This window comes from Bombus vosnesenskii, unplaced genomic scaffold, assembly GCF_011952255.1.
Source record: "Bombus vosnesenskii isolate JDL3184/JDL3185 unplaced genomic scaffold, Bvos_JDL3184-5_v1.1 scf7180000013265, whole genome shotgun sequence".
Taxonomy (NCBI): domain Eukaryota; kingdom Metazoa; phylum Arthropoda; class Insecta; order Hymenoptera; family Apidae; genus Bombus; species Bombus vosnesenskii.
The window spans coordinates 2,607,825-2,634,831 of NW_022882925.1; the positions used below are offsets into that span (position 1 = coordinate 2,607,825).

The 27,007-nt window shown below is 37.6% G+C and overlaps 1 protein-coding gene across 1 annotated transcript in view; it reads left to right on the forward strand.

The window, feature by feature from the left end:
* The window catches only part of LOC117243344, a 47,003-nt gene that overhangs the window by 15,695 nt on the left and 4,301 nt on the right, over window positions 1-27,007 (forward strand). The window contains exon 2 of the mRNA XM_033510734.1: window positions 25,928-26,127. Coding sequence (XP_033366625.1) covers window positions 25,928-26,127 — 200 coding nt within the window. The remainder of the gene's footprint in view (window positions 1-25,927; window positions 26,128-27,007) is intronic.

Genomic DNA, 27,007 nt, shown 5'->3' on the forward strand with positions numbered 1-27,007 from the left:
TGCCAACTCAGTAGGCAGCTAAAGATCAATAGAAAAATCATCTGCAGTCGGAGGACGAGTCAGCTGTTCGTCGACTGATTCGTTTTATGTATATAGTAAATAGTGAACAAGCATGAAACTTCCGTGCCTGCTGAGAGATTTAAAACGAACCGAAAATATGCTTATATCTTGGCTTACGAAAGCATTTGAAGCTTCAGCATACAAAACATTTACGTCCATATCGTACAAGTTGTATAAAACATTTTGATATTTTATTAGTACTGTAATGAGACACAACTGTCATGACTATATCGGTCAAATTTGAAACTAATATGAAATATGCATAGCAATTGTGAGATATTTATGTATTTCATGCTTATATTTAGTAAAACATTAGTATACTACATTAATAGCCATTTTAAGCATATAATAAATGTTAAAGATAACTGGGGTTTACTAATATTATAAATTTATATTAATATAACAAATACAATTAACAAAGTTATATCAATATAACAGACAATTCACTTAACGCCTAGTTCAAGCGTTTTCAGTGCTAATTTTCTATTATTATTTTCAGATTTGTTTCAAACTTTATCAGTGTGATAATGATAATCACTTTTCATAACAGTGTTAATGAAATTTCAAAACGTTTCGTATTACACACATAATACATTCATGAAAGATGTATCAACAAGTGTTCCAATACTTTCTTGAGTCTGTGAGTATGTACACAATAGTTTAACTGGCAATGAGGTAAGATACGAAGAGCTATGAAAGACTGTAAGAAGAGAAAGAGAAGTTAGATTGCCACGAGGGAGATGAGTAGAGATGATGAATTGGAAGGGATACCAAAGATCGTGAGGAAAAAAGTGTACACATATTAGATAAAAGAGTGTGTATAGTGTGGAAAAAAGAAGACGGAGACAGGTCAGGACGTTGCACCGATTGCTGTGACCCAGTGGTCGCTTATGGATGCCTCGTGTTGTCTTCCTATCTCTGCTTCTTCCACTATTCCTTTCGACACTGATGATACTGCCTCTCCGACCTTCGAACACCACTTTGGACCAATTTTTCCTTGTCGTCACTATTTTATTTTATTTTACTGTTTTTCCTAGCATCGTATTGGAATGCAAGAAGAAAGAACGCTTTAAGTATAGTCGACGCGTGATTCATTTATATGACAGATTGAAAATCAGAATGATGTAAGTCAGTCCATTGTTACGTATAACACGATGTTCTATTTTCATTATTATAAAAAACCTCAATACTTCTGTTTCTTGAAGTTAAACATCGATTGACTAGTTAAACGAATAATTCTTTCAAGGGTTATAAAATACTGCTTGTTTTTCTCGCTATCCGAGCTGTTTATGACTCATATTTATCCGATTTATAGCAATAACGACGACACAAAGGTGATTAGGGAATATTCGAGTACATAGGTTTGCGGTTACCGTGGCGACAGATCGTGATATGGAAACTCGTAGTGATATCGTTTTCTTTCGTTTGATCGATACTCTTCGACTCGGGCATGGCCCCAAGGTCAGCTCTCGTAGAGGTGAACTGGAACACAGACCGTAAAATAGATTGTTTTAACGCGATACATAGTTATTTGAATTTGAATCAAAGCCTAAGCTTCACCACATTAAAATTCAATCTCGAACTTTGCATAGAATAATCAAACTTGCATATCACGCGACAGACCGTTAGTCTGTAATGCAATGTAAGAATGAGAAAATACAGCGTTCTGTATATCCCGCAAGAGACAATATCAAAAACGAGAAAATGATGCGAATAACTCTATCACTGTGTTATTTGAATCAGCGAGGTGGTATTATATAAGAACCAATAAAATATACAAGTAACTTCCGCAAATAAGACAATGTACACAAGCTATTGAATTATAATTACGGCAGAGAATATTAACACTAGGTGAACAAACTTCTTTCTTCTCGAAGAATAGAAATTATTTCCTCCTAGGAAACCGGCCAACAAGCTGTCAATGTACACGGCATATTTCACCGTTTATCACGCCGCTGCTAACAAGTTAAATAATCTGCTTTCAAATATAGATCGTTCAAAAGTTGTTCAACCAAATTTTCCAAATTACTCGGCATGACTGGAATAACCTCATCGTAGCCTGTTATAGACAATTCAACTGATGAAGAATGTACGTTTTAACCTTAATAACTGTGCAAATTGGTTGCTTTAAGATGCATTTTTGCCGGGAGCGCGATAGACCGTGTTACAAAGAATTCCTCGAGAGGAGAACAGCGAGGAACAATTAGATTCCTAACAACAATGCGAGGTTAATAATTCCATTTTTATGATTAATGATAGACTGACCGATGCTCGCGGAGCTGTATAACCATTTCAGATGGTCTTTTTCTTCTGTTTCCATTCACGATTCTCGTTCGTCCCACCGAGAGTGCACGTGCTCGTTATTTCAGCAAGGCTGCGCGTACTTCGAATCCACCGCTACACTTTTTGTGGGTTAACTAGCCAGGCATTCCGCTATGTTGAAAGATAAGTAGAACAACCATACGAACCCATGCAAGATAGTAAGCCTTGTAATTCTTGCGCGTTACGCGCACGAGCGTAGCGCCTTCTTTTCCGCGTTGCCTATCTCCTTTACTCCCTACTTCGTTTACAGATTTTTTACCAATTTTTCTTTATATTTTTTATCGTGTCTTCTATTAGGATTTTGTAATTTCCACTTCTTCCTATGACTTGCTTTTCTGTTTATGATCAGTTACAATAGTCTTTGTTCGCTGTACGACAAGAGTATTTTTATTGAAATCAAAATAAGATTTAGTAAGACTATTCTCAGCTCACAAGTCTGTTATTTACAGTCATCAGTTGTTTAAAAATCCACCAGAGGAAATATTTCTACTGCTAACAAATTAACGAACAAAACCTTCTTTCACAGGCTAAGAAGAATTCGAACTTTGGGTGGGTTAATAAATAAACGTGATTTATTTGATTAAAAGCAGCTATTTATAAAATATACGAAAATTGTCGTGCGTGTTGCATGTATTTGTTTCTTACTTCATTAACGATTTTTTAAATCATTTCGAAATCTTAAATTTTCCTGAACTCGTCTTCTTCGCTTCTAACAAATGGACACGATTTATCTTAATGAGAATAACCCTTTTACATAAGATGAACGAATTTTGTGAATGACTATACCTCACATCTATTATACTTCTTGCATTCATCAACGAGATTTCATCATTCTGCAATCTCAAATTTTCTTCAATCCTTCGTCTCGATTATCTTCGTCACTAATTCTTCCTACCTACTCTCCGTGCCTTTCACCGCCATTTTATAACTTTATAATCTCCTCTCAGTTAGAACTAAAGAAATTATATACATTCTCCTCTGAATTATATACATTGAATCACAACATATTCGCGACCTACTGATTCGCTAGATTTCCCAAGATTCAACGTTGAGAATCTCACTTCCGCGAATCTCGTAGGTTTTTTTTTTTTTGTTTCATTAACTGGAAGAAAATCGCCAGTTAATCGCGCGTAGACAGGCAAAAGAAAAAGGAGCGATGCACGTGGAAGGGAACGACGGTTAACAGCGATCGGCCAAGTTGGCGTTTCTAGTCGGATGGACACGCTCGAAGGGATCCGGGCGAACTTACGGGAGCCGTGGCGGAATAATTGCCGGCTTGGACGCGTTGGATCGACGTGATTGCACGATTGCATGCCGCTTTCCTTTTGCACGTTACGCCCCTGGTTTTGTCGCAACGCTCTGCGGGCGGTGTCTTTTGCTACATGCTCCTTGCTATTTCCAATCGCGATTCGGATTTCAATTTTCCTAACGTCTCTCGAAATTAGGGTACGCCATTTTAACATAGGGCGAGGCTATTCAACACACGCCACTTTTGAAGAAACGTTAGTCGATGATTGCAATGGTTTGCATTTCCTCGATTGAACCCTCGAAGAATTACTTTAGGGTTAAACGACATCGTTAGAAGCAACAGTTCGTCCCAACAATGGACGCAGCTTTAATTAGATTCCTGGAGTTTCTGCTGACTCAAGAGTACAGACTCGATCGAAGAGGGTACAATTACGTCAATAATGATGGTGACTGGAAGTTGTAGATGAGTTCCTGGCACACTTCACTGAACTCTGACGATCCTATATTTATGAGCCACTAGTTGAACTTCGAACACACAGTGGCGTATAAAGGAAAGTTGAGAGTTGATACATTATGAATTTTAGTAATTTTTATAATAATGGCAATTTTTTCACCATATTTATAACAGACATCTATTATATATATTATCATCTGCTGTATATATTATATTTATGTTAAATAAATATCCATTTTGTATGATTATAGTGTTTTCCTACGCCTCTTACTTTATAAACTTTCTTTTCCTCGTCACTGTATACATACGCGATTTTCAACTAATGTACCGCATGAATTTTTAAAACATGCAATACGTGACTACTTAGTCGATGTCACTGACCTATTCTTCTTTAGATTGTCGAATAAAAACAATAATAGCCGTCCAGTGTGAATGGCCTATCTTGAACCAGATACAACATCCTTTTCGCTGTGTTGCAGAATTTTAGTAATTAGTTCATGTGACAAGTGACAAAGTTAGTTATGTAACAAGTTGCTATACAGACAATTTAAGGTATCAAAGTGGATTTACTCGATAAAGAGATTATTCTCTCTGGAGAAGAAATTTGAAAGAAGTAGATAAGATAGGAAAAATATGGAAGGAGGGTTGTAGAGAAGATCTGTCAACGATTCTCACAGGATCCGCTCAGGCATCCTGGTGATTACGTCAAACAGTGTCTGCAAGAGTAACACGAGTGACACGAGCACACACGTGCATCGTGCAGCAGATTTTTTGACAAGAGACAGAGAGAGGGAGACCAGTTTTGCGCTATACGTAATTCTGGTTCTCGAAAAGAAACAGCGAACAGGATGGAACTTCCGATGCTGACTACTTATTTTGACAGCGGACGAGAGGTGAGAAACTGACAGCTGGTAAATAAAATGGCCAAGACAAAAAGCCGTTTTAAACCAAAGGGTGTCTTATTGTATTGACTTAAGAATCTGAAAATTTACTACAATAAGACAAAAAGAATGTCTGACATTATGAAAAGTCCTAAGACAACAATTCAGAGATTTGTATCGAGATATTTCAAGTTGGACAAAAGAATTCAAGTTAAGAGCTTCGTATTGTATTCTATACTTAAGAATCTGAAAATGTACTGAAATAAGATAACAAAAATATCTTCCGTGAGATATATCGAAGCAACATTTTAGAGATCTATATCGAAGAATTTTAGGCTATAATTTACAGAACTTACGGTTGAGATTCATACCAAAAATTTCAGACATTACTAGTTCTATTATTTTTTAATATAAAGGAATATCTAACAACATGACAAGCTTTGAAACCACATTTTGGATATCTGTATAGAGACATTTTAAGATACACAGAGCAGGAAGGTGAAAAAGAAACTAGGAAGTCACCGTGGGTGTGCATAGATTTGCTACTGAAACCCTTAGGGATATTTTACTGAAAGCATAAGCAGACTTCCGCGCAATTATTCGATCCGGGGTTATAAAAAGAAAAAAAGAAATGGAGAAAGGACTGACAGAACCTTGTCGAATCATCAAAACGTGGCTCGTTCTCTCGTAGGGCGAAACTTAAGCAACAGCTGGCAACATACCGGGTCGTCACGTGACAATTATTATAGGGGCACCGTATAGTTTGGATTACGGGGATCAATCCGTGTACACACACACGCCCGTACATAGATACGTCGGAGAAAAGCGTTTTTTTCGTCCAGACGAAAATATTCGACGGATCTGGGTTATCTACTGTTGCAACAGCTGTGCCTTGCTTGTTCTGGATGGAGGCCAGACACTATGAAAATTATTCTGATGGACCTCTTGAAACCCAAACTTTAATGTTTATTGGCGGAAATATCGTGGAGGAACGCACGACGGGTAGATTGTGAATGTTTGTGTATTTGTGAGAAATTTGGAATTCAATCAATTCAGAACCGTTACTAAAGTTGTCTTTCTATTTGGTTTTGGAACTACACGCGTGTTTGTTCATCTTCTTCGATTGTCAAAATATTGCTCCATCTCAATAATAAACGACATTTCGTACGTACGAACCTAGTAATCCCTAAATCGTTCATTCTGAATTATCTATCATTATATTATAACACAGTGAAATTTACAGAAAATAAAGTTAGTCGCTCTAGCTTCTGAGAAGCGCAATTGATCGAACTATTTCTTTGTTTCATATTCTTATATTCATACTGTTCTTTCCCTTACAAGTAAAACAGATTAAGAAGTTGTACTTCAAACAAGGTTAAGCGCGAGTGAACGAAAGGCCATCCGGTTTTCACACTTCTGCAAAGCGGATTACGCATTGAAGATTCGTCATCCAATTGTTAGGTTCGAAGATTCCCTCAAATCGACAGCCAATTTGTGTAGGGGCTTATTTTTCATCGTCGGGGTGTAACGGTCGCGATACGTGTGCACCCTTCGGGGTCAATTAGGCCTCCTCGAGCTGGGGTATAATACCTTGCATCGTATTACATTCTACGGTGAAAAGCTCACGGTGAGAAAAGATGCTACGTGGCCTGCAGAGAATAATTGAATTTGCTTCCGTTTCTAGGACCAGCGAAATGGCAAATTTTCATGCTTAAACCTCGCTTACTCATAGTGGAAGCATAGTCGAATAGTTACAAATATTGAATATTTTATTTTATAGTGATAGAGAAAATACAGAAAGAATTTTTATTTCTGTGCGATAATAAGATTCTCTCAAAAGATTAAAATTATTGCTATTAATTAATTATTATTATTAAAATTATATTATTATATTACATATTTCGATACACTATTGATATATATTAGGAAACATTGGTTCCAGAGCGACGATTGATTTTGAAAGGAGACAGTTGGGAAGTCGCGTAGGTACTTTCTTAGTAGGGTCGGTCCTCTGACTCGAGGGATGAAATCGACGTAATGGCGGTGCAACCCTTTGACCAGATGTACAGCACAATGGTCGTCACGAAAAATCTGACGACAATGTTATCTCGATCTTACTTTCTTTACAGGGTCGCGTCGCAGAAATTGAGTCGTCAGGGATGTTGGTTGACGAGGTGAATTGTACGAACCATAGAGATCTACGTGATAAACGGGCAACTCGATTTTTCGACTTCTTTTCTTCCTTTCTTTATTTTGTTTTCCTTTTTGCTCAATAGAGGACAATAGTTTCAGATCAATGTTAAACTATCGATGATATCAAAACATTCTAAAAATATAAACTCAAGAAATAGTCTTTTTTTCCTGCTTCTCTAAATTATTTCATAGAATAGAATACTTTCGGACAAATTGTAATGCACATATGTAAATCCAAAAAATGTTCTACAAATATAAACACGAACAGAGTCAAAGGAGAAAGCTAACCTTTGAACTGAAGAAGAGGAGGAAAAAGTTGGACATTGTGCTACTTTCTCATCTAAGGCAAAAGGGTTTTTTCAAGGGATGGCCGCACAATAACAGGATAACAAATTAGTCGTCATTTTGGCTTGTCGTACGAGGCAGGCAGCTTGACCTCACAAAGCGGCGGTTTGGCTTTCGGTGAAAAAAGCAAACAACAGCCTAGAGCTGCTAAAGTCTCTTTGCCCCTCACAAAATTGTTTCTTTGCTCGCGTCGAAAGAGTCAATAGGAAGGAATATTTTGGTCAGTGATTCTGTGTAGCCTAAAAAAAAGTAGGGTAACCGAAGAAACCGGTCTTCCACGACGGTGCCTCTCGCGTGTTCCTCTACGTTCGACCTTGCCTTCAACAATTCCATTTCCATCGGGACTCGCGTCGATGTTTGCACAGTACCGCAATGTTGCGCCGCTTTCTGAACCCAGAAAAAGAAGGGTGAAATGACGACTAGAACTCGAGGGAGGGAGAGCCAGCGAAAGGGTTGGAAAATCAAGTCGTGCGCTGATATCTGGTAGCAGCTTCCTAGTGGAAGAAACAGGCGACAGAAAATCATAATCGTCTACAAAAGATCTCGAAGGAACCATAGCGTGCAGTCACATAGACATTGCAACATTTCTCACCCTTTTCTCACGCAACACCTCACTCTAGGAAGTCGAAGGGTTCGTCGATCAAACGTCTTGTCGACCAGTTGATAACGTCTTTACACGTAACTGGAATTACCTTGTCAAACAGTTGAGGGTCAATCTAGAGATTGTTTAATACTGCAACTACTAATGACTATTATTTGAGTTACTATTAATACTCTTATACTCTACTGTAATAATAATAAAAACATATGAATGTTTCATGTGGAAAAATATATAGTAGTAGTGACTAATGGAAAGATAGTGAATTTTAGAGATGAATCAATATATATATAATGTATGTTAAAATGTAGATTAATGTTGAATTTATACTTCTATCTCAATGTTTGTTAAACATTTATGTATATAAATATACGTACATACATTGTAGAAAATATTATAGTTCTAGTGTTGCCTTACATATGTATAAGCATCTATTCGCAAGTATTAGGACGCTTGTGGGTCTGTTACAAATATGCTAAAAAATTCAAATTAGCAGATAAAATGACCCAAAAAGATAAGAGAGACTTTCTACATACTATTTGCGATATCGTAATAGTAGCTATATATAAAACGTGAATATACAGTTTCCATGACCCTAATTGGGGTAGTCGTATCATGCACGTTCAACAAGTGCGAATTAACAAAACAAGTAACACTAGAAAAGCGGTCCCAAATCTTTGATCGGTGGTGCAATGCCGCTAGTGTAATTCCTAATTTTTCATAAGAATTTTATACATTTACACCGATGCATTTTTTAGAATTTCAGTGATCTCTCGTACAACATACGGATGAAAGTTTGTTTTTTTTCGTATAAAGACGGGAGAATCGACCATCCATGGCTAAGCATGTTTTCCAGCTGAGTCATTTACGTTCACGTCTATGTTTCTTATTATTCTAAGTTTCCAAAAAATCTGAAAAAATTCTGGAATACTCATCGAAGAAAAGAACATTCGATTTCATTGTTTCACACGAAGTAAGCCATCAAACCGTTCCCAAGAGGCGTGTAGCACCGCGTTCCTCTTTCTCTCTCTCTCTCTCTCTCTCTCTTTCTCTCCCTTGCAACAAACTTGCAAACCGGAGACGGAAGTAACCCGTAGAATCGCTCGTTCCACGCTCGACTCCGTCCTTTTTCCCCCGGTGGATCGTACGATCGAACGCACGGAGGGAGTGACGAAAGCGGCGTTAAAGGGGTAGCCACATAGTTGCACACAATTGATGCCAGGCTCTCATAAATCAAAAGCTTCCCTTTCTCTCTCTTTCTGTGATGGTTGGTATGTACGACGCACTAGGTAGCCGGTTCAAGGGCTGCGTATATCGAGTCGAATTTCGTGCAATCACATGGGCCAACTACGGAGCCTGCCAACCCTTTTGGTGTACCGTTACGAAATTACGCCAATAAAGTGGCAAAAATATCGCCTGCTACAGAGTGGTTCGTGTACGCGTGATCCTCATTTACATTACAATGACACGGTGTTAAGACATGGCCATTCTATTGGTCGAATTTCGTATTGGCCAATCGGTAGGTTAAAAATACTTGAATGAAACGCGATTACCAATTAGACTGAGGGACCATTCGAAAATGTGAATATTTGAGATAATTTCAGTCTCAATAAAGTTTCAAATCGTCCGATAAGTTCGTGTCGTTTATTGGTCTCTTAGTCTATAGAATTTAGAATTAATTGTTTTGACCATTACGCGTATCGGATTCATATCGAATTTCATTCGCACGTCAAACTCAACAAGTTTCAGAAAAATTGTTCTATAAATGACCGAATAATATAGTATTTTATCCGAAAAGTGTGTCAAATTGACACAAGGGTGAGGGTTAAGCTGTAATATGCATTTAATTTCGATCGAATGTTCACGACTTTGAACCAATTATAAGCAATATACGATTGGATCTGAATAGACTGAGTATCAACTAGGCAATGATACTATTGTAATGACGAAAAGTTCAGCTGAAATTCGATCTGCACCGAGGCTACTCCCAACGGTCGCTCTAATGATTACAGTAATAGCCTCTAAACTAGCAATACGTATGCAAAGAGACGGAGAGACGCATAGTGTGAAAGTCAGTTAATTTTAACCCTGCTGCGAAGCTGCAGCGGTCCGCTGTTTGTATGGAAATTTTACCGGTCGGAAAATGACCGTGTCGAAAGGCTGAACGAACGGGGCTTCTTCATTGGCTCGCCGCGTTCTCGTTTTGCTTTCTTCCCAGCAATTTACCGAGCAAATTATCGGGACCAGTGATCGCGTCCAATCACATGAACAGTAACGTATACGTTTTGAGAAAAGAAGAAGCTTTTTCTGTTTCCTTTGTAAGAGTCTGGACCGGTTAAATTGGATTTATTGGAAGGAGCAAAAAACTTTCTTTGTTAATAAAGAAGTGTACCATCCGGAGACGTCTAAGAATAAGTGAAGTTTGAGATTATTCTAGCAAGTGATTATAAAGAGAAAAATTCTCAGTTTTTTGCATGAGTTTAATGTGGCTTTGTGTTCCATTTCCTAAAAATGTGAGAAATATACAATAAAGTGAAATTAGTGGAGAGGCTCGTACGAGGCTGATTTGAATAATATCACCATCAATTCTTCCAAAAGATATTGTCTTTTGTCAACTATTAATAAAAGGAACACTTCTTTTCTAATCTTTATATGACGAAGATGCACCAAAATTAGAAACATCATTTGTTAATTAATAATGTGCTAAAGTATAATGCTTCTTATACGCAACATCGAGCGTGAAGGAGTTAGGGAAGAAGAGGAATCTTAAAGTATACTAATCAGCTCCATAAATTTAAAAGCAGAAAAGGTGGTGATGCAACGAAAATCATATTTTAAATTCACTTTGGAATTTATGATTCCTTATGACGTTTCGTTGTGATACATAAATTCGTGGAAGCATTTCGATAATTCGATATTAATATAAAGCCAAAAAGTCTAGACTGATACATATATACTTCATCCAAGTAAAAATATATCGTCCACAAAGAGTAAATTGAAGACAATCATAGGTGACTGCGCATTTTTCCAACCAACTAGTGCTATTAGAAAAATCTCTCATCCGCTTTTCAGTATTCGAACCGCAAAAATTGGTCCATGATTAATTGTCTGATTCCCTCCCGTTGAATCATTCGTCATTCGGGTCCAAAACACGACCACAATGCACCCAACCAACACTATAAAGTTGCCAAACGGTTTGTCAACCGTTAGTGAGACCAAAAGAATAGACCAACGACCTATTTTTTCTTTGGTAAATTCGACGATATTATTAAGACGTTCTAACAGCGACGCTGTGGGACACCATGATTCTGTATGGGGGTGTGGTGCATGCGGGTACTTACGTAACTCGAGACGTTTCTCAACGATGCTTCTAAGTTTTTCCTTTTGAAAAACGGGCATTCTGCTCGTGGCCCTTTAAACATTGCTCTATTCGAAAATCGATCAAGATTGTCATCATGGTTCCACTATTATGGAGCTTTGGACGTATTGCAGCTTATGCTGCTTGCAGTATGATGAGAATATGAACTTGTGCGTTGAAACGTAGCGCGCGCGCGCACTGTGTCGATTATGCAACAAGACGCAGTTATTCGGCTCTAATTAAGGAAGTAGTAGGTTATTGTTCCCCTGTCTGAGAACGTTAATGATTGCGCGGCAGGAAAGGTATAGCTTTGAATCATTGCCAGGTTGGCAACAGTTAATATTCTTATTTACGATTTTTCTGTGGTATTCGTGATTTAGTAATAATAATATATTAGATAAAGAATGGAATTAACACGTTAACGACTACGCGAATACAGTTTGGTTATAGCATAACTAATATATGCATTTTTTATCGCACGTTTTTCGTAAGCGAGGTGCAATAACATATTTAACTCTTTGTTGGTATTATTCACACTAATTGCTTCATTCTTATTGGTTGCATTGTATATTCGCTTTCTAGTTAATACATTCAGAAGATTTAATAAGAAAATTATTACAAATGTCTAGTAAAATCTTTTATTAATCTTCTCCTCTGTGTTAGATTTACAATGTTGATGAAATTTTATATGTATGATGTAAATATCGTTTCCCAACAGGAAGTCCGGGGTTATAATAACACAAATATTGAAAAATATTGAGAAATTGTGTTTGCATAATTCAAATCTCAAGAGATTGAATTTAAGCATCCATAAAGCGTAAAAATTATTTCAGATAACAGAATAAAGATACAGAGAAGAATTATAGAATTTAACATAATTTAACATTTTTCTGTTAACGTATAAAACAGTCGATAATTAGCTTGGCATAGAATTATTGTAAAATTTTATTTCAATAAAAATGGCATTTCTGAGTGCCATATTGGCATTTCTGAATGCCATATATTTCTTCCTGAAACATTTATCGAGATACACCGAATAGCAATTACTACGAGCAAATAAAAATTATTAGATGGTTTAAATGGCGAAATAAAAGAGGAACGCGCTTTTTAACACCAGATGTCCGGCGTTTTAACGATTTTTCGACGACAGATACTGTAAAAATTACGGCAAAATTCGCGCCAGCTGTTCCTCGAGAGATCCTGCCCGGCGCGTGAGCTCGCCAGGACCTTTGTGCCATTGTTTCGCCGGGCATAATGCACTCGAATTGTGCACCGGAGGAAGGAAGGAAGGAAGAGAGGGAAAATAAAAAGAAGAGAAAAAAAGACCGAATCGGCTCGGTCACACGATCGATCGGGAGGAAAAGAAAAGCCCTCTTGACTCTCGGGGCAAAAGAGAGGGCTTCGAGAGTGCTCTAGTCGCGTATACGCGCGTACTCGTGCGAGTCGGGAAAGTTGAATCTGAAAGAAAAAGCGTAGAAACGTTTGACAGATGTGGTCTCGCCGCAAGATGTGCTCGCTTTCAGCCAATATCGTGTCAAACAAATCAGGGTACCAACAAAACCGCGTCTTATAAGCAATCAAACTCCGCCATTAATTTTCTCCAAATATTCCCATTACGAATCATAATTTGAACATTTACCGTAGAAAACTTTTAGGTATATGTTGTATACGTTATAAGAAACATATTGAAATTTCATTAGCATTGTAGTGAAACATAACTGGCATCAGAAACCAATTTCAGATCGTATCATACAGTTTGATAGAATTTAATTAATTAATTTCACCACATGTACACTTAATCTTCTCGTTAAGCGTAGTAAAAACTCCATGATCATTCTCTGAATCGCTTCTCATTTTCAACTAGTATACGTATATACATATGTATATACATATATACAGTTTGCAATTTAGTCGATTCTAGTCTTCAAGCTTAGAAGCTGAAACATTAAGGTAAAAATACAAAAAGTTTGAACATTTGTAGCTTGAACGTCGACGGCTTTTAAAACATCAGTCTGTCGACTCTTATTTTAACAACAACACTGTCCTCGACCGTTTCACAAAATCTCTCAGCGGGAAACAAAAAGAATCATCAAGAATGAAGCAACCAAATGACGATCGAATGGCAAAATGGTAGTGTCTGTTAAAAATCCTACACGACAATTCTTCCGCGACCCTTCCAAATGGATCTTGATAATTTCTTGGGTAAACAGAACCATTGTCCTGTACAGTGTGTCTTTCATCGATGAATGGGGATGCTGGTTGATCCTTTTGTCATCGGAGATCGTCGATCATTTCTCTATTCGTAGTGAAGATAAATCATCCCGGGACAATCGTATCTTTCTCCCTGCTCGTGTGATTCTAACGAATTTTCCAATTGAATCTGAACGTTTGCTAATATGATATCATAGCAAGTCATCGTCGCTCGATTTGTTAAATAGCTGTTAAATAATTGTCACAAAGCGGATTTTTCTACGAAACCTGTTTAAGTGTAAAAAATACGCGATTCTTTATCAGATTTCTTTATGCGATATATTTTTTCAGTGTAAAGCTTAAGTACATCATAATTTATCATTGTCAAGCAGCTACACATTACAATGAAACTTGATAACAATGAACTGTATAAGCGAATTGTAGACACGATACAACAACCGATATAAAAATTGTAATCAAAGCAAAAATTCCGATTCGTCATAACTATTATTCGGGATAAGATTGTGGATAATGATTTTAAAAACCGAGGATATCATAACTTTAACCCCCAAAAATTTTGCATAATTATGCATCATGCAAAAATAGATAACTATTTAATACGGGAAAATAAGCTCCGAATAAGGACCAAAAAATTAAATAAAAAATCGTATTTTTTACAAAAAGACAACATTTTACACAGGAAGTCCGTGCCAATACTTTTGTTCATCGGCGTATATCAAGGGATGAGGTTCATCGATCATGGTGGCAAAACCACCTTCCTTTTTGCCTGGTGGAAATTTGTTCCGGAGAAAAGAACATTCGAATCGATTTCCTTTCTCCTCTTTCTACCGTTTTCCCCTCCTCTGAAGACACGTTATTCGTGTTGCCAGTTCCTTTCTTCTCGCCACGTCATTTTCTTCAACTACATACCATGACGTTTCTGAATCCCCGACACGTTCCCCATTGCAGAAGGGTAAGTGAATGTTTACCGTGAGTCATCGTCTATTCACGGCCCTCCTTTCTTCGTTACCGATAAAAATCCGCGGTATAAATAGATAAGAGCAATTAATCGCGAATCGAGCCGCGTCAGCGCCGCGCAAACGTTCGACTTCCAAGTATGTAATGAGACTCTGCAAAGGGTCGAGATGAAGAGCCAAAGATGGTGAACCAGAGATGAGGAATCTTCGTTATACAAAATTTGCTAAACCTAAGTAACTCATAGTTGGGAAGATCGTAACTCAAGATACAATACATCTATATTTTATTAGATATATGATACACAAATGACTTATAAGATCACTTGATCTCGACCTCTTCTGTTTGCACAGTCACGTGACATTATATCGATTACAAAATCATAAGTCTGAAGCCATAGAAGAAATAAAATGATGAAAGATGGATAAAAATTTCATTACGCGAACTTAAATCGTTTCAAGTGGTTCATCGCTGTATGGTGTATGCGATTTTTGTAAGATGAGGCGTTTTAAAAGCATGTTAACGTTATTTCTATTTTTCTGAATTGAACTATATTCTAGTACACTAATTTTAAAATCATAATTTTCTGGCGTAAGTAACTTAATACCTTTTAGAGCGAATAAAAAGCAACTTCGATTGGTTTATAAAAAAGTCCAATTCAATAAAGTGAATGAGATCACGACAGTTTCGATCAATGACAAGAATTCGTGCACTCCATTTTTATAATGACGTGAAAATGCGACACCGCGATACTATATATAACCAATCAAACGCTGCGTTCCTTTAATCAGCTTCTGATCTCTGCAGACTTATTCGTCGCGACGCAATTATCCACGCTCCCGGAACACGATCCTCCAATTCCCTGTTCTGCGTTCGCGTCCTTTGATCTTGCGCATCATTTTTTCCCCGGCGCACTTTGTTCGAGACGCGATTCGTGGGCGTTGCGGGGCGATAGCGCAAAAAGAAAAAGAGAAGATCAAGAAGAGGAGGAAGAAAGGCCGGGAGTGTGCGCGAGAGTAACGGATACGCGAAGACAGAAGAAGCATTCATGGAACGACGACACGTGTTTCCTCGCGAGTCCCCTAGCAAGAACATCATCCACGAGAGCGAATCGTCTCGAGCAGCGCGAAACTTGGGTAATTGAACGCGAAATTTCCTTGTAAACGAACCGAGAAACGAACAGCCTCGTGGGAAAGTCGCCTTTTCCTTGGGAACTTCTTCTTCTCTTGGCTTTTCCTTCTCCTGGATCGAATAAATCTTTCCTCTGTTGATCGTCGATTGTACTTCAAGATTATCGTCTTGTTTGAAATTCATTTGAGATTACGACAATAATAGTAATTTATCGATATGAACGACACAAATGCTCTGCTACAAAAAGTGTGGAACGACAACAGCAAAAGATAACAACAAAAAGGAAACAAGGGCAAATATAAAATAGACAACATGATAGATAAAAGACAGGAGTGGAAAATACTGATTCGTGAGGCAGTTCATAGCTACGTACAACGATAGGAGGAATTATATTCTAACGAATTTACATATTTTGTGCTATAGTAAGAATCTCGTAAATATTTCCCCCTTGTATTTTTAATAAAACTACTACAGAGAAATCTAGAGAATCTTCTGATAGGAATTTTTAAGATTAAAAAACTTAGCATGAACCGTAATAATCAAACGCAAAATTGATATCAGCGTCGTCTTCTTCCTGTAGATTCCAAGTATTCCAATTACTGTCTCTGTTCTCAAACTTGAACAACAAGAACTCTACGAAGAATTCTTGTTTAAATCTCCACCAAGTCTGATAGCTTCTACAACGTCTTCTTGTCGATTGTCACTCTCGATTGTTCCTCTTCTTCATTGTCGAAGCTAACAATAGCCTTTGTCACTCGTCGGACAATCCTCGGCTGTTTATCGCATAATTTTCCGGTTGGAAAACGCTGCATCGATCGATCGACCGAAAAAATAATAACCAAGCGCGAAGTAAGAGAAAATCAGAGGAAATGTTGTTCTCTTTACGTAGGTTGTCGCTAAAAGTTCAATCGTACGTAATTTCTGTAAAATATCACATATTCGATCAAAGTAATCTTCGTATCATTCGATGCACTTTCTCGGCGATTATCTAACTTCATTATTCCAGATTTGAAAGAACTGTCAGTTTTACAATTCAAAAATTCTTAGTTACGGCCTCTTCGTTTACGGATTCTTTCAAAATAATGTATTCATTAAAAAATTGTCTAGGTGTGATCTTCCACAAATGCTAAATTTTCATTTCCCATAATTTTTACGTTAGTCTCGCCGAATTTAAATTCATAAGAAAGTCACATAAGCGTTTTAATTATCCGCGATGATCAATATTTTCATTATGAATCTTTTTGAAGCGTTCACTCTTTATACACACTCTTTATAACGAATTTCCTTTTTAGTAGTTTTCTTCTTCTTTAACAAATCTCTTCTTTTCAGTTATCAGTGTGGTTGATAATAGACGGCATGACGAAGTTTAATGAGTGATATTATCAAATTTAATCTTCAGAAAAACATCTTTTCCATACGTACAAACTTAATCTCGACGATGCAAAATGTCTCACGGAAGGAAGTACACAAAGGAAGATTAAAGATCATTAAATGTGCGAGGTAAGGGGACGAAAAGCTAGATAACAAATGATTCGCCTCGAAGACGATCGTCATGTTTTCCATGCGAAGATTGATGAGCAGAAGGAAGGGTGCAGCTCGGCCATTTTGCTTCCCTGCTCTCTCTACGCATATTTTAATCCTCGAATCGCTAGTTTTTCCACTTCGGTATAAAAAGCTCAATGTCGGATTAGAATCAAACGGAACGTGCCTTGAAATAATTAATGAACCTCTTTCCGCTTATTCGGCCAGGGAATAATGAATACTTAAATGCATCTTTCACAGAGGAATACATTAACATACTTGTTATGTTGTAACGTATAAAGTGTTCGATTCTTAAAGATTCGTACTTCACTGAATTCTAACTTGGGAAGTATACGTTTATATATTTGTAAGCGTTAAAAAATCCGAACTTTATGCAAAGGAGAAAATTCTCAGCTCTGAAACGATATCCAATGATGCTTCTATAAATACAAAAATATTTATTGGCAAGAAAAAATAGTTTTAAGGAGTTGATATAATAACATGTTACAAGTAGACGTTTATTCATTTATGGGAAATTTAAATGTATTAAAATTTATAAGATGCACATAATGTATACACACGGAAGTAAAGAACTGTTATAATATTTAGAGAGAGAGTAAGACAAATCTCGATTTAAGCTCTGCTTCTTTAGTGGTATTCACGAAAACCTGATTTTGTATAACATCCGCGATATAGTTATAATCTATGCAACATTTTAATCGATGAAACGCTTGTATCGGTTTCGTGGATGTATTTTCTGCCCCAGATTGTGAACATATTAAAACGTTTCTCTTACCAATTATCCTACTATACTACATATACTACAGGCAGGTAAAACCATCACAAAATATCTAAAGATTCATTTCTGCGTAACATCAGGAATATATAAAATTTTATTTACCTTTACATATTAAGCGCATTGCGTTTCACACATTTAAATTTCCCATGAATGCATAACGATAGCGTCTAATAACAACCCATCAAAGTGTAATATGTTGCAATCTAATATCTGAACATTCTAAACGTTCAAACTGCAACGAGGTCATACCCGGTAGCTGTTTATTTCCAAACACAATACTCGATCGTTGAGGGAATGGCCCGCGGCGTGACCCACGAAAAATCGTGGAAAACTGGGAAAGGAGAGACGCGTCTTGAAAAGAGCCCCCTTGCAGAGAATTTTTCCAAACGAAGGGACGAAGGAAGCTTCGTGTCCCCCCTGAAGTCTTTTCATGACTTTCTCCAGCAGGCGTTCTTGCCACCCATTGTGCAGGGATTGTGAAAAGTCAAAACTAACCGTTAGCTAGCGACTCGTACGGTTCGTAGCCTTTTAAATCGGCGCGTTTCACATGGCCAGAAAGAACTGGATGGAAAAGGTGGTCTTAATAGAGTATGGATAAAAGCCGAGAATTCATTAGGAGAGTTGCTAGACGTTAATGTAAAGGGTTTAGGACGCGTGGTTAGTCCTGAATCTCTCATCGTTGCAGAGGAACCACTCGGTGCAAACATAGTCCCGCGAAAAAAAGAACGGTCCCTCGTAAGCGTACCTAACGGGTTCGTCGCGTAATTACTACTAACGAACCGTTTGTTTCGCTCGACGAGACACACGGTGACTCACAGGTGTGCTTTTAGTATCGAGGTACCCGGCGCCAAAGCGCACCGAGATTACATAATAGCCGACGTAACGATTCGCGAACGTTGCACCGAGATATTCCGTTGCGCACCGAAACAAAGATCTTCGGTAGTTGCTCGTTAACGATTACAATAATTAATAATAATTTAATATTCGACGGTATTAAAGCCTTCTTCGCGGAGATTAGAAGCTATGGAGGTAAGTGATTTAAAATGTTTTTTTATCGTGTATCATGTTATCGTAGATTCTTTTTTAACTACAGTTTGATTTTTGCTCAGCTATTGTTGTACCGTGGATTTTTACGCATTTATGGGAAATTTGAACATGCAGAATGTAGAGATGTATATAACGAAATATCCAGAGTATTTGTAATGTTATAGTAACTGACTAGAAAATATTATATAACGACCTGCATAAAGAGTTACGTTAAAGAGGAAAGATTGTACTTTCTTATTCTCGAATTGAATTCTTTCGAAGCTGGGCGGAGAGACATAAGACGATTTCTTTGAATTAAAAATTTTAGCGAAGTCGAATTTAAATCATTCTGTTTGGTTCATTTTACTGTACAAATGGTGTTATATCACCAAATTATATTGCGATTAGACAGACTGGAAACTTATTTGATTCATTCTGCGTTAAACTGTATTACTAAAATATTGCTAAATTATATTACGAAGGAACGTAAACGGAATGTCAATGGAAATCGATGTCGTTTTCTGATTTTGACCAGCAAAACCTTAATGACCGGTTCTCATTAGCGGTATGCAGCAATAGTCGGAACTGATGTTCACTGATGCATTTCAGTTCGAGGGACCAATTATTATGACAGTGTTTTTAGAGAGGGTAGACTATGACGGTTACGAAAGTCTTATTAATAGCGGTTCGTATAACAGCAGGATAATCGGTGAAGCAATGCACCGTGTTTTGAGGCAGTGCTTGTGAGAAAATGAAGATAAATACCGACCCAATTCGATCGTATTAATCATGGGAAAACGCTAGGTTTCGTAACGAGAATGATGAAGAGGAAGGTATGTCCGAAGAGAAACAGTAGCGCTGGTTCATGAACTAGCTGGATTATACTGTCACGGTTAACTCTGCGCACCAGAAAGTAACAGCACGCAATAACGGTGACCGTTTTTATTATAACTTGCTTGTTTTATCTTCCGTACGACTCGCATGACGACTGTCAATGCATATGGTTCCCACCTCCGCTTCCTGGTTCCTAGCGAAGCTTCCGGTCTCGTGACAGCCCGTCCTGGTCCACCGCTCGTTCCGTCCCAACATTACAGCTTCGCCACTTTCACGTCGCATTTCACCTCCGAGTGATGCAAACTTCCTTCCTCGTGAACTACCGGTTTGCGGTCGCGCTCAAATCACCGAAAGAAGTCAGAGAAACACAACTTTGACTCGCTCGTTAACGCTTATCGGCGACGCGACATTGGCGCCACGTGACTGTTGACTAGTAGCAATAATAATATAAGACGTGGAAGATTGCGCGGTATAATTAGACAGAAGGTTATTTTATTATGTAATACGTGCAAAGATAAGTTGGAAATGTGCAACAGAATTTTGCCAATGGAGCTTTGTTTCTAAGCCAGTCGAGTTTGAAATCCTGTCAACGTGAACACGTGGACTTTGCAACTTTTTGACTGAATATACGACTGGACGACTGGTAAATTGGTGTACCCGTGAAAGTAAGTTAAACATATAGAATAAATTTGTTGTTTAGGGCTTTATTGTTTAGGAAAGTACGTTTGAACTTGTTCGGTTAAAAATTGGCGCGATATCGATGAATTTTCTAGTACAATTTTCTAGGCTTCAAACGAATGTATTTTATTATAGATTTTCAATTTATTTTTGGATGAAAAATAACCTTCTGCAGATTATACGTACGTTCTTGAATTATCTATTCTTCTTTTTCTACCTTTCTAATAATTCAAGTTATTCTATGAACACGATAGAAATCATACTTTATTCCCTCTTGACGTGAAAGTTACGTTCTAAACTAATCAAAAGCTGTAGTGTTCAGAAAGATCCTCATTACCTAACATTAAAATCCCGAACTATTCCAGAAATATTATTTATGTTTAGACTTGATTCAATTCCCAATGTTAATTTAATACAAGGGACTCCACGTGGATGCATTGAAAAATAAGAAAAAAAGAAAAACGTGAGGAAAACCGAGGGCGTTCACGCCGGCGATTCATCAGTGAATAAATAATTCATGGTGTTTGCGGGGACAGGACCATGGCGGTAAAAACGTCTGGGGCCCTATTTAACCAGGATGACGTTCCGGGACTGACAGGAGGCAGATGAGCGTGAAGGAACAAGGTGAAAAATGGAGGACTGTTAAACAGGATTTTCGATGTTGACCGAGGCAACGGAAAACGAGGACGGTACTTCCTGAGGGAAGCACGGAAGCTTCGTTTCTTTGATCTTCGTGGGACCGACGGACTCCGTTCGACTGTCGAAGAGACTTTTCTTACTTTTTCTATTGTATAGAAGTCGAGAATTAGGTCTCGGTTTAAAGTCTCTATCAAATTATTGTAGCTCGAGTTTGGACGATTCGATATCTGATGCAACATTATCAAATCCTATATAGCTAACAATTATAAATACTATGCACAATTAATTACGTAATGAATAATTACATAATTCAATAATTTCAATAAATTCAATAATTTTTTAAATAATTTCAAAGTGGAAAATTCTGTGACAAAAATTCCTAATATAACGAATTACAATATCTGTAATTTCATTTTCTTTTACAAGTCGCAAATATCAGAAATTTTCGAGGGACACTGTATTCCAAGAAAAAGATCGACTTTCTAAAATCACGGATGCAAACTGAAAGATCAAAGGCATACCTCCCACAGTTGTGCTTCGAAAAGAATAAGTTAACGGTATTGATTTTTGAAAGAGTCACCCGGTATACGTGACAGTCATGCGTTATCCTAGGATCTGAGGAAATAAACGGTTTCCTGAGTGAAACGTGCCACTGTGGTGTGGGCCAGCTACGAGGGACAGATAAAACATACGTCGAGGCACGTTTGAGCCTCTTCCACGCAAAGAACCAACCAATGCAATGCTTCAGCATTTCCGTATGTTCATAAATATTCATACATCTTTGTATTAAGAGTTCGTGAATGGAAAAAGGGACTGTCCTTGAACAAATGTCATAAGGGAAGAATATCCAACTTCATATACCTCTCTCTTCATCGAATCGAAGAATCATATTTGTCAAATCGAAGATCTGTTATCGTTCAATTTTGGTCGATTAAGCGATACCTGAACGACGATGTTTGATCGAAACCTTCAACTCGCTGAGATAAGGCAAGAAGAGTTACTGGTTTGTATATACTCTCGTCGAGGAACTTTTGGATCGACAGGATGCGGGTCTACAGGAGGATTGCCTTATTTATGAGCCATTCACAACTGCCTAGTGTATATACTAGTTCTCAAATTTAATGGACCGTGAGAGAAAGAGAGAGGATGCTGACTCTCTAGGATTCTTTAATTCGAAACATGTTTTCTGCTCTCGAAATACTACCATTTGAATAGAAAGATATATTATACATATATATCGATCATAAACATTTACGTAGATTCTTTAAATTTGGTGCATTACAGAGAAGATTGTTTTAGTTGTATTTTTGCATCAAATTTTGTATTAATTTAACGCAATAATTGAACGATTTTAAAAGTCAATAATCAATTTCATGTTATCAAAACCCATCTTTTTGTGAGTTTTAAGATAAAATATACGTTTTTGCGTCATATTGAACATCTTAAAAACGATGTTGCGATATTAAATCGAAATGAAAATTTCTTTTCCGAATAAAACGGATACATAAAATGTAAGAAGCGTATACAGACATTTGTGACTGACTGTATATACAATCTCGGCTCAAAAGGTTTCATAAATGAATCTCTTCGCAGAAAATACGATTCGCCGATTTCCCGCCTCAAACAGATGTTTCTTCGCTTTTGAACTACCAATAAAAAGAAACACTCTGGCTATAATTTTCTGTTTGCAAGATGGACGCCTAAAAACCGAAGTCAACGATGATTCACACGTTTCGTAATTCCGTTCCTGGAAAATCACACGTAGTCCGTAATTGTATCCGACAAATAGACTGACCTTGAAAGCAGCGTGTGATTCACCGTTGCAGAAATGTTTCGGACCAAGCGATTCGGAACCGTGCTTCAGCTGGAGCGAGATTAGAAAATTCGTTCCAGAAACGGCAGCGTAGCTCGGAGCTGCTTTCATTTTCCATTTTCATGCGAGCGAAACTCCGTTGGCTTAGTTTTCCATCGACGTTTAGTAGTGGAGAATACGATCGATCATGGCGACACTTTCGCGATAATGACGTGCTCAATCTCTCGCGGAATAGGTCCAAAAACGGTCGAGGATTTGCTACACACGAGACACTACAGCGTCCTGATAGGTAGACCTGTCACTTCGTAATAATTTACAGACATCATGTAGTAATTTGTGCCAGTATAATTTATGCGGACGCCGCGTGCAGTTTTCCACAGTCGTTGGAGCGAGAAGAACAACCACAGAACTCGCGTTACGATTTTTAATTCGCACTTTATCGATGTAATACCGAGTGACGGGAAAATACTGCAATTGAAAGTTTTGACGTAACTTTTTTGTAAAAGATGTTGAATTTTATTAAATATTTCGAAACGAACAACTTCAACAGTTGAATGATAATTCTACTCGAACTGAACAACTAAAGTTAACGACTGAGTGAAAAATAATTTCCTATCGTTTCAAACTGCTTCGAATCCTAAAAAAAGACATCAATTTAATATCCGGACGTAATATTATCTCTTGAAAGCTATCTATTAGATTAATTTATCATGGATACAATGTTACCACAGTACGATATTTTTATTCTAGAAATCAATAAATCCACTACTCTATTATTACCCAATATTAAATGAAAAGCAAAAAAGTGATTGTTTGCGAAGGTTATAAATAACATCGCGGCAATTCTATTAGGAGACGACAATATTCAAACAAAAATGGCATGGAGTGAAATTTCACCCCTGATAGCTTCTGTCGAAGGCTAAGCAAGGTATAAATATCCATCGATGTAGAGTTTAAAAAAAGGCAGAAATCCATCACATTTATACTTATTCCACTCACGAAATTCACAAAGAATAAAATACACATAAAATAGGAAAATACTCAACAATGACTTTTATTTCATTCACGATGTGAGATTTTAGAACTTTATAGATTTGTATAATTACATAGACGATATATACTATAATATTTATGAATCTATATCTTCTACATTCGAAAAATTCCACAAATACTCTTCTGTTAGCAAGGTGATGCACTTACACCACTCTCGAAGCTATATTGCCGACGTAATTTATTAAATTGTGCAGTTCTATACCCTGTAAGGTAAAAAGCATTAAAAATGTTTTGTGTCATCATGGGTGTTTCCCCTTCGTTTCTATCTTTAGCAGTGGCAATCGATGCGAATATGGAAATGATCGCGGACTATTCGGTGACCATCAGCTGGTTTCCGTGGAAACCAGGTGGGGGCGTGTGTCGTAGGTCGTCGAGCGTAGGCTGGTCGTCGAATCCATCCGCGTGGACGTACACCAAGCGGTCAGGAATGCAGGTGAAGGATTTCCACGTAGTTTCTCTGCGCCAATTTACTTCCTTATTGGGCTGAAAAATGTCTGGAATCCTGTCCATCGCGTCCTTCCCGATATTTTACCCATGAACGTCCTTCGCTCGTGATAAGGAATTCCTCATGGAAGGTTAATGGATGTACTTAGCCGATGACTCGTTTCCCAACCACTTTGTGCACCTTCTCGTGTTACTCCGCGCCGAGTGTTCAATATAATAGGCGAGATAATACAATGGAACCGGGACAACTCGAAAATTTCTATACAACAATTTTGTAGCTGTGAAAACTCTCTACAAATGGAAATATGTTTAAAAGTTATTTCCAATCATCTGTCGTGTTTAGATACATTATTTTACCTCTGTGATTTGGATTCACACAAGAAGCTTAAGTTTACTTTAATAAACATCAAATCAATATAACTTGTGACTCAAATTCACAATCAAACTTTGATCACCGTTACCTCAAAGTGATAGGAATATGGATATCTATATGTCTTATAATGAAAAATTATATATTAACCTACACCTACTATAACATTCATGTAAGAGGAAACACGAGTATGTGTTATAATCTATCATAATAACTAGCAGCAATAGAAAGAGTTTGATTCGATCAATCTAGACGTCGAATAAAGAAGAAATGTTAAAAAGTTACTTTAAAAAGTATCGCAAAATAATTCAAGCATATTTAGATTTATTGTTTCTCTAACAATCCGAACCAATTATCATTTTCTGTATAAAACCAACGAATACCTCAATACCTATAAACAAAGCTGTATATACATACGTATATGTAGAAGATTCCCTACTGGCGTCGCGTCGTAAAATTGGAAGACGTCGACGACAAGGGTGTAGTAGGAATCCCGGCGTCTATTTCTATCTTATGGCTGAAATAGTCATTATGGTCGACGAAACGTGGGTGTGTTTAGGTACTGTTTCCGACGGTAATTGGCCGGGGAAAGGGGAGATGAACCGTAAAGAGAGAAAGCACCTAGAGTGCCTGCGAGACCCATCCTCGCTCCTACGCCGTTCAATTGAATGACGTCAATCTTCTGATTACCTAAGCTTACGCGATTCATCCGCCCGCGTTCGAGCGGAGAAAAAGCTCGAAACATATTATTAAATTGAAGTCGCAGTCAACTGACGAGTCAAAGGGAATGTCAACTGAACGCATTGACAACTTTCAGATAAATTATGCACGGTCGACAGGGTACTTTTAATTAGATATGATTGGAGCGAAAGGCCACCGCATACATCCGCAAGTACTGCACGAACAATCAGTATAATTCGAATCACTTTAGGCTGTGGCACTGATTGATCCGTATTAAGAGTCTAATTTTCTTTTTTCTCTCTCGTTTGTTCCAGGCGAACTGTACGTGGAGGACCTAGGTGAGAGGCGGATCGTATCCATCAGAATGGGATGGCTTTGGGTCGAGGGTACTCCCAGGCTCCCGTTGAGGGCATTGAACCTACGACAAGCAGCACCCAGCCTATGTCAACCGCACGCACTGGCTCTTGGGTTCACACTCAGCAACTCGCAGGGCCACACTCTTGCCACTTTTTGGGTAACTTCTCAGTTTTTTTATTGACTACTGAACTTACAAACAGAGAAATTATTTTTTGATATCAATCTTAACGATCTTTAACCTTTGGGGGGTATTAGAAGGTTTAAGACATGTCAGGGGAAAGTTAATTTATGTCCATGTGGCACTTTCATGGCACTCTCACAAAAACCTGAATCAGTATCTAATTGCTTCACTTACAGTCACTGAATATTACTCATTAAAATTATTCTTTTATTTAAAAACAAATTGTTAACTTTGTACAAAAATTCTGTTTTTGGAAAAACTTATGTTTTACGAACACAGGACGTCCTAGGTTAAAGATATTTATCAGCAAACATGTCAGCGATCAGTTCAAACCACTGTACGTACACTATAAAATGTATCTAAATATGTCATACATATTTAATTATAATTAAAGTAGAAATGACAAAATGAGATAGATACACGTAATTATATCTTATGGTTATACCTATTTCAATAAAAGTACACATTAATATCAGAATAAGAATGTGATACCGGTCATTTTGATTAGTTTGACAGCTTTAACGTTAAAAATCGGAGGCTTGACTCTCTTTTGACATTAGATGTTAACTGATTCGAATCTGTGTTTCAAGATTTCGACCTTTTTGTCGGTATGTAATTCGAGGCATAACAGTATCAGGAACCTGGACGTGAAAGAAAGAAGAAGTGGACAAGCGAGATAGAATAATTCGCCGCAACACGCAATGTAATTACATGTAAATGGCTTTTATCCGTGGCACGATCCGTTTCCTCGCCCGCAAACACTTTCTCGTCTTGGTCAAAGCTCCTGTTTTGCTAAACGCCGCAATTTCTAATTACGCTCTGCCAACGTCTGCAGCTCGATTTCTATCTAGTTATA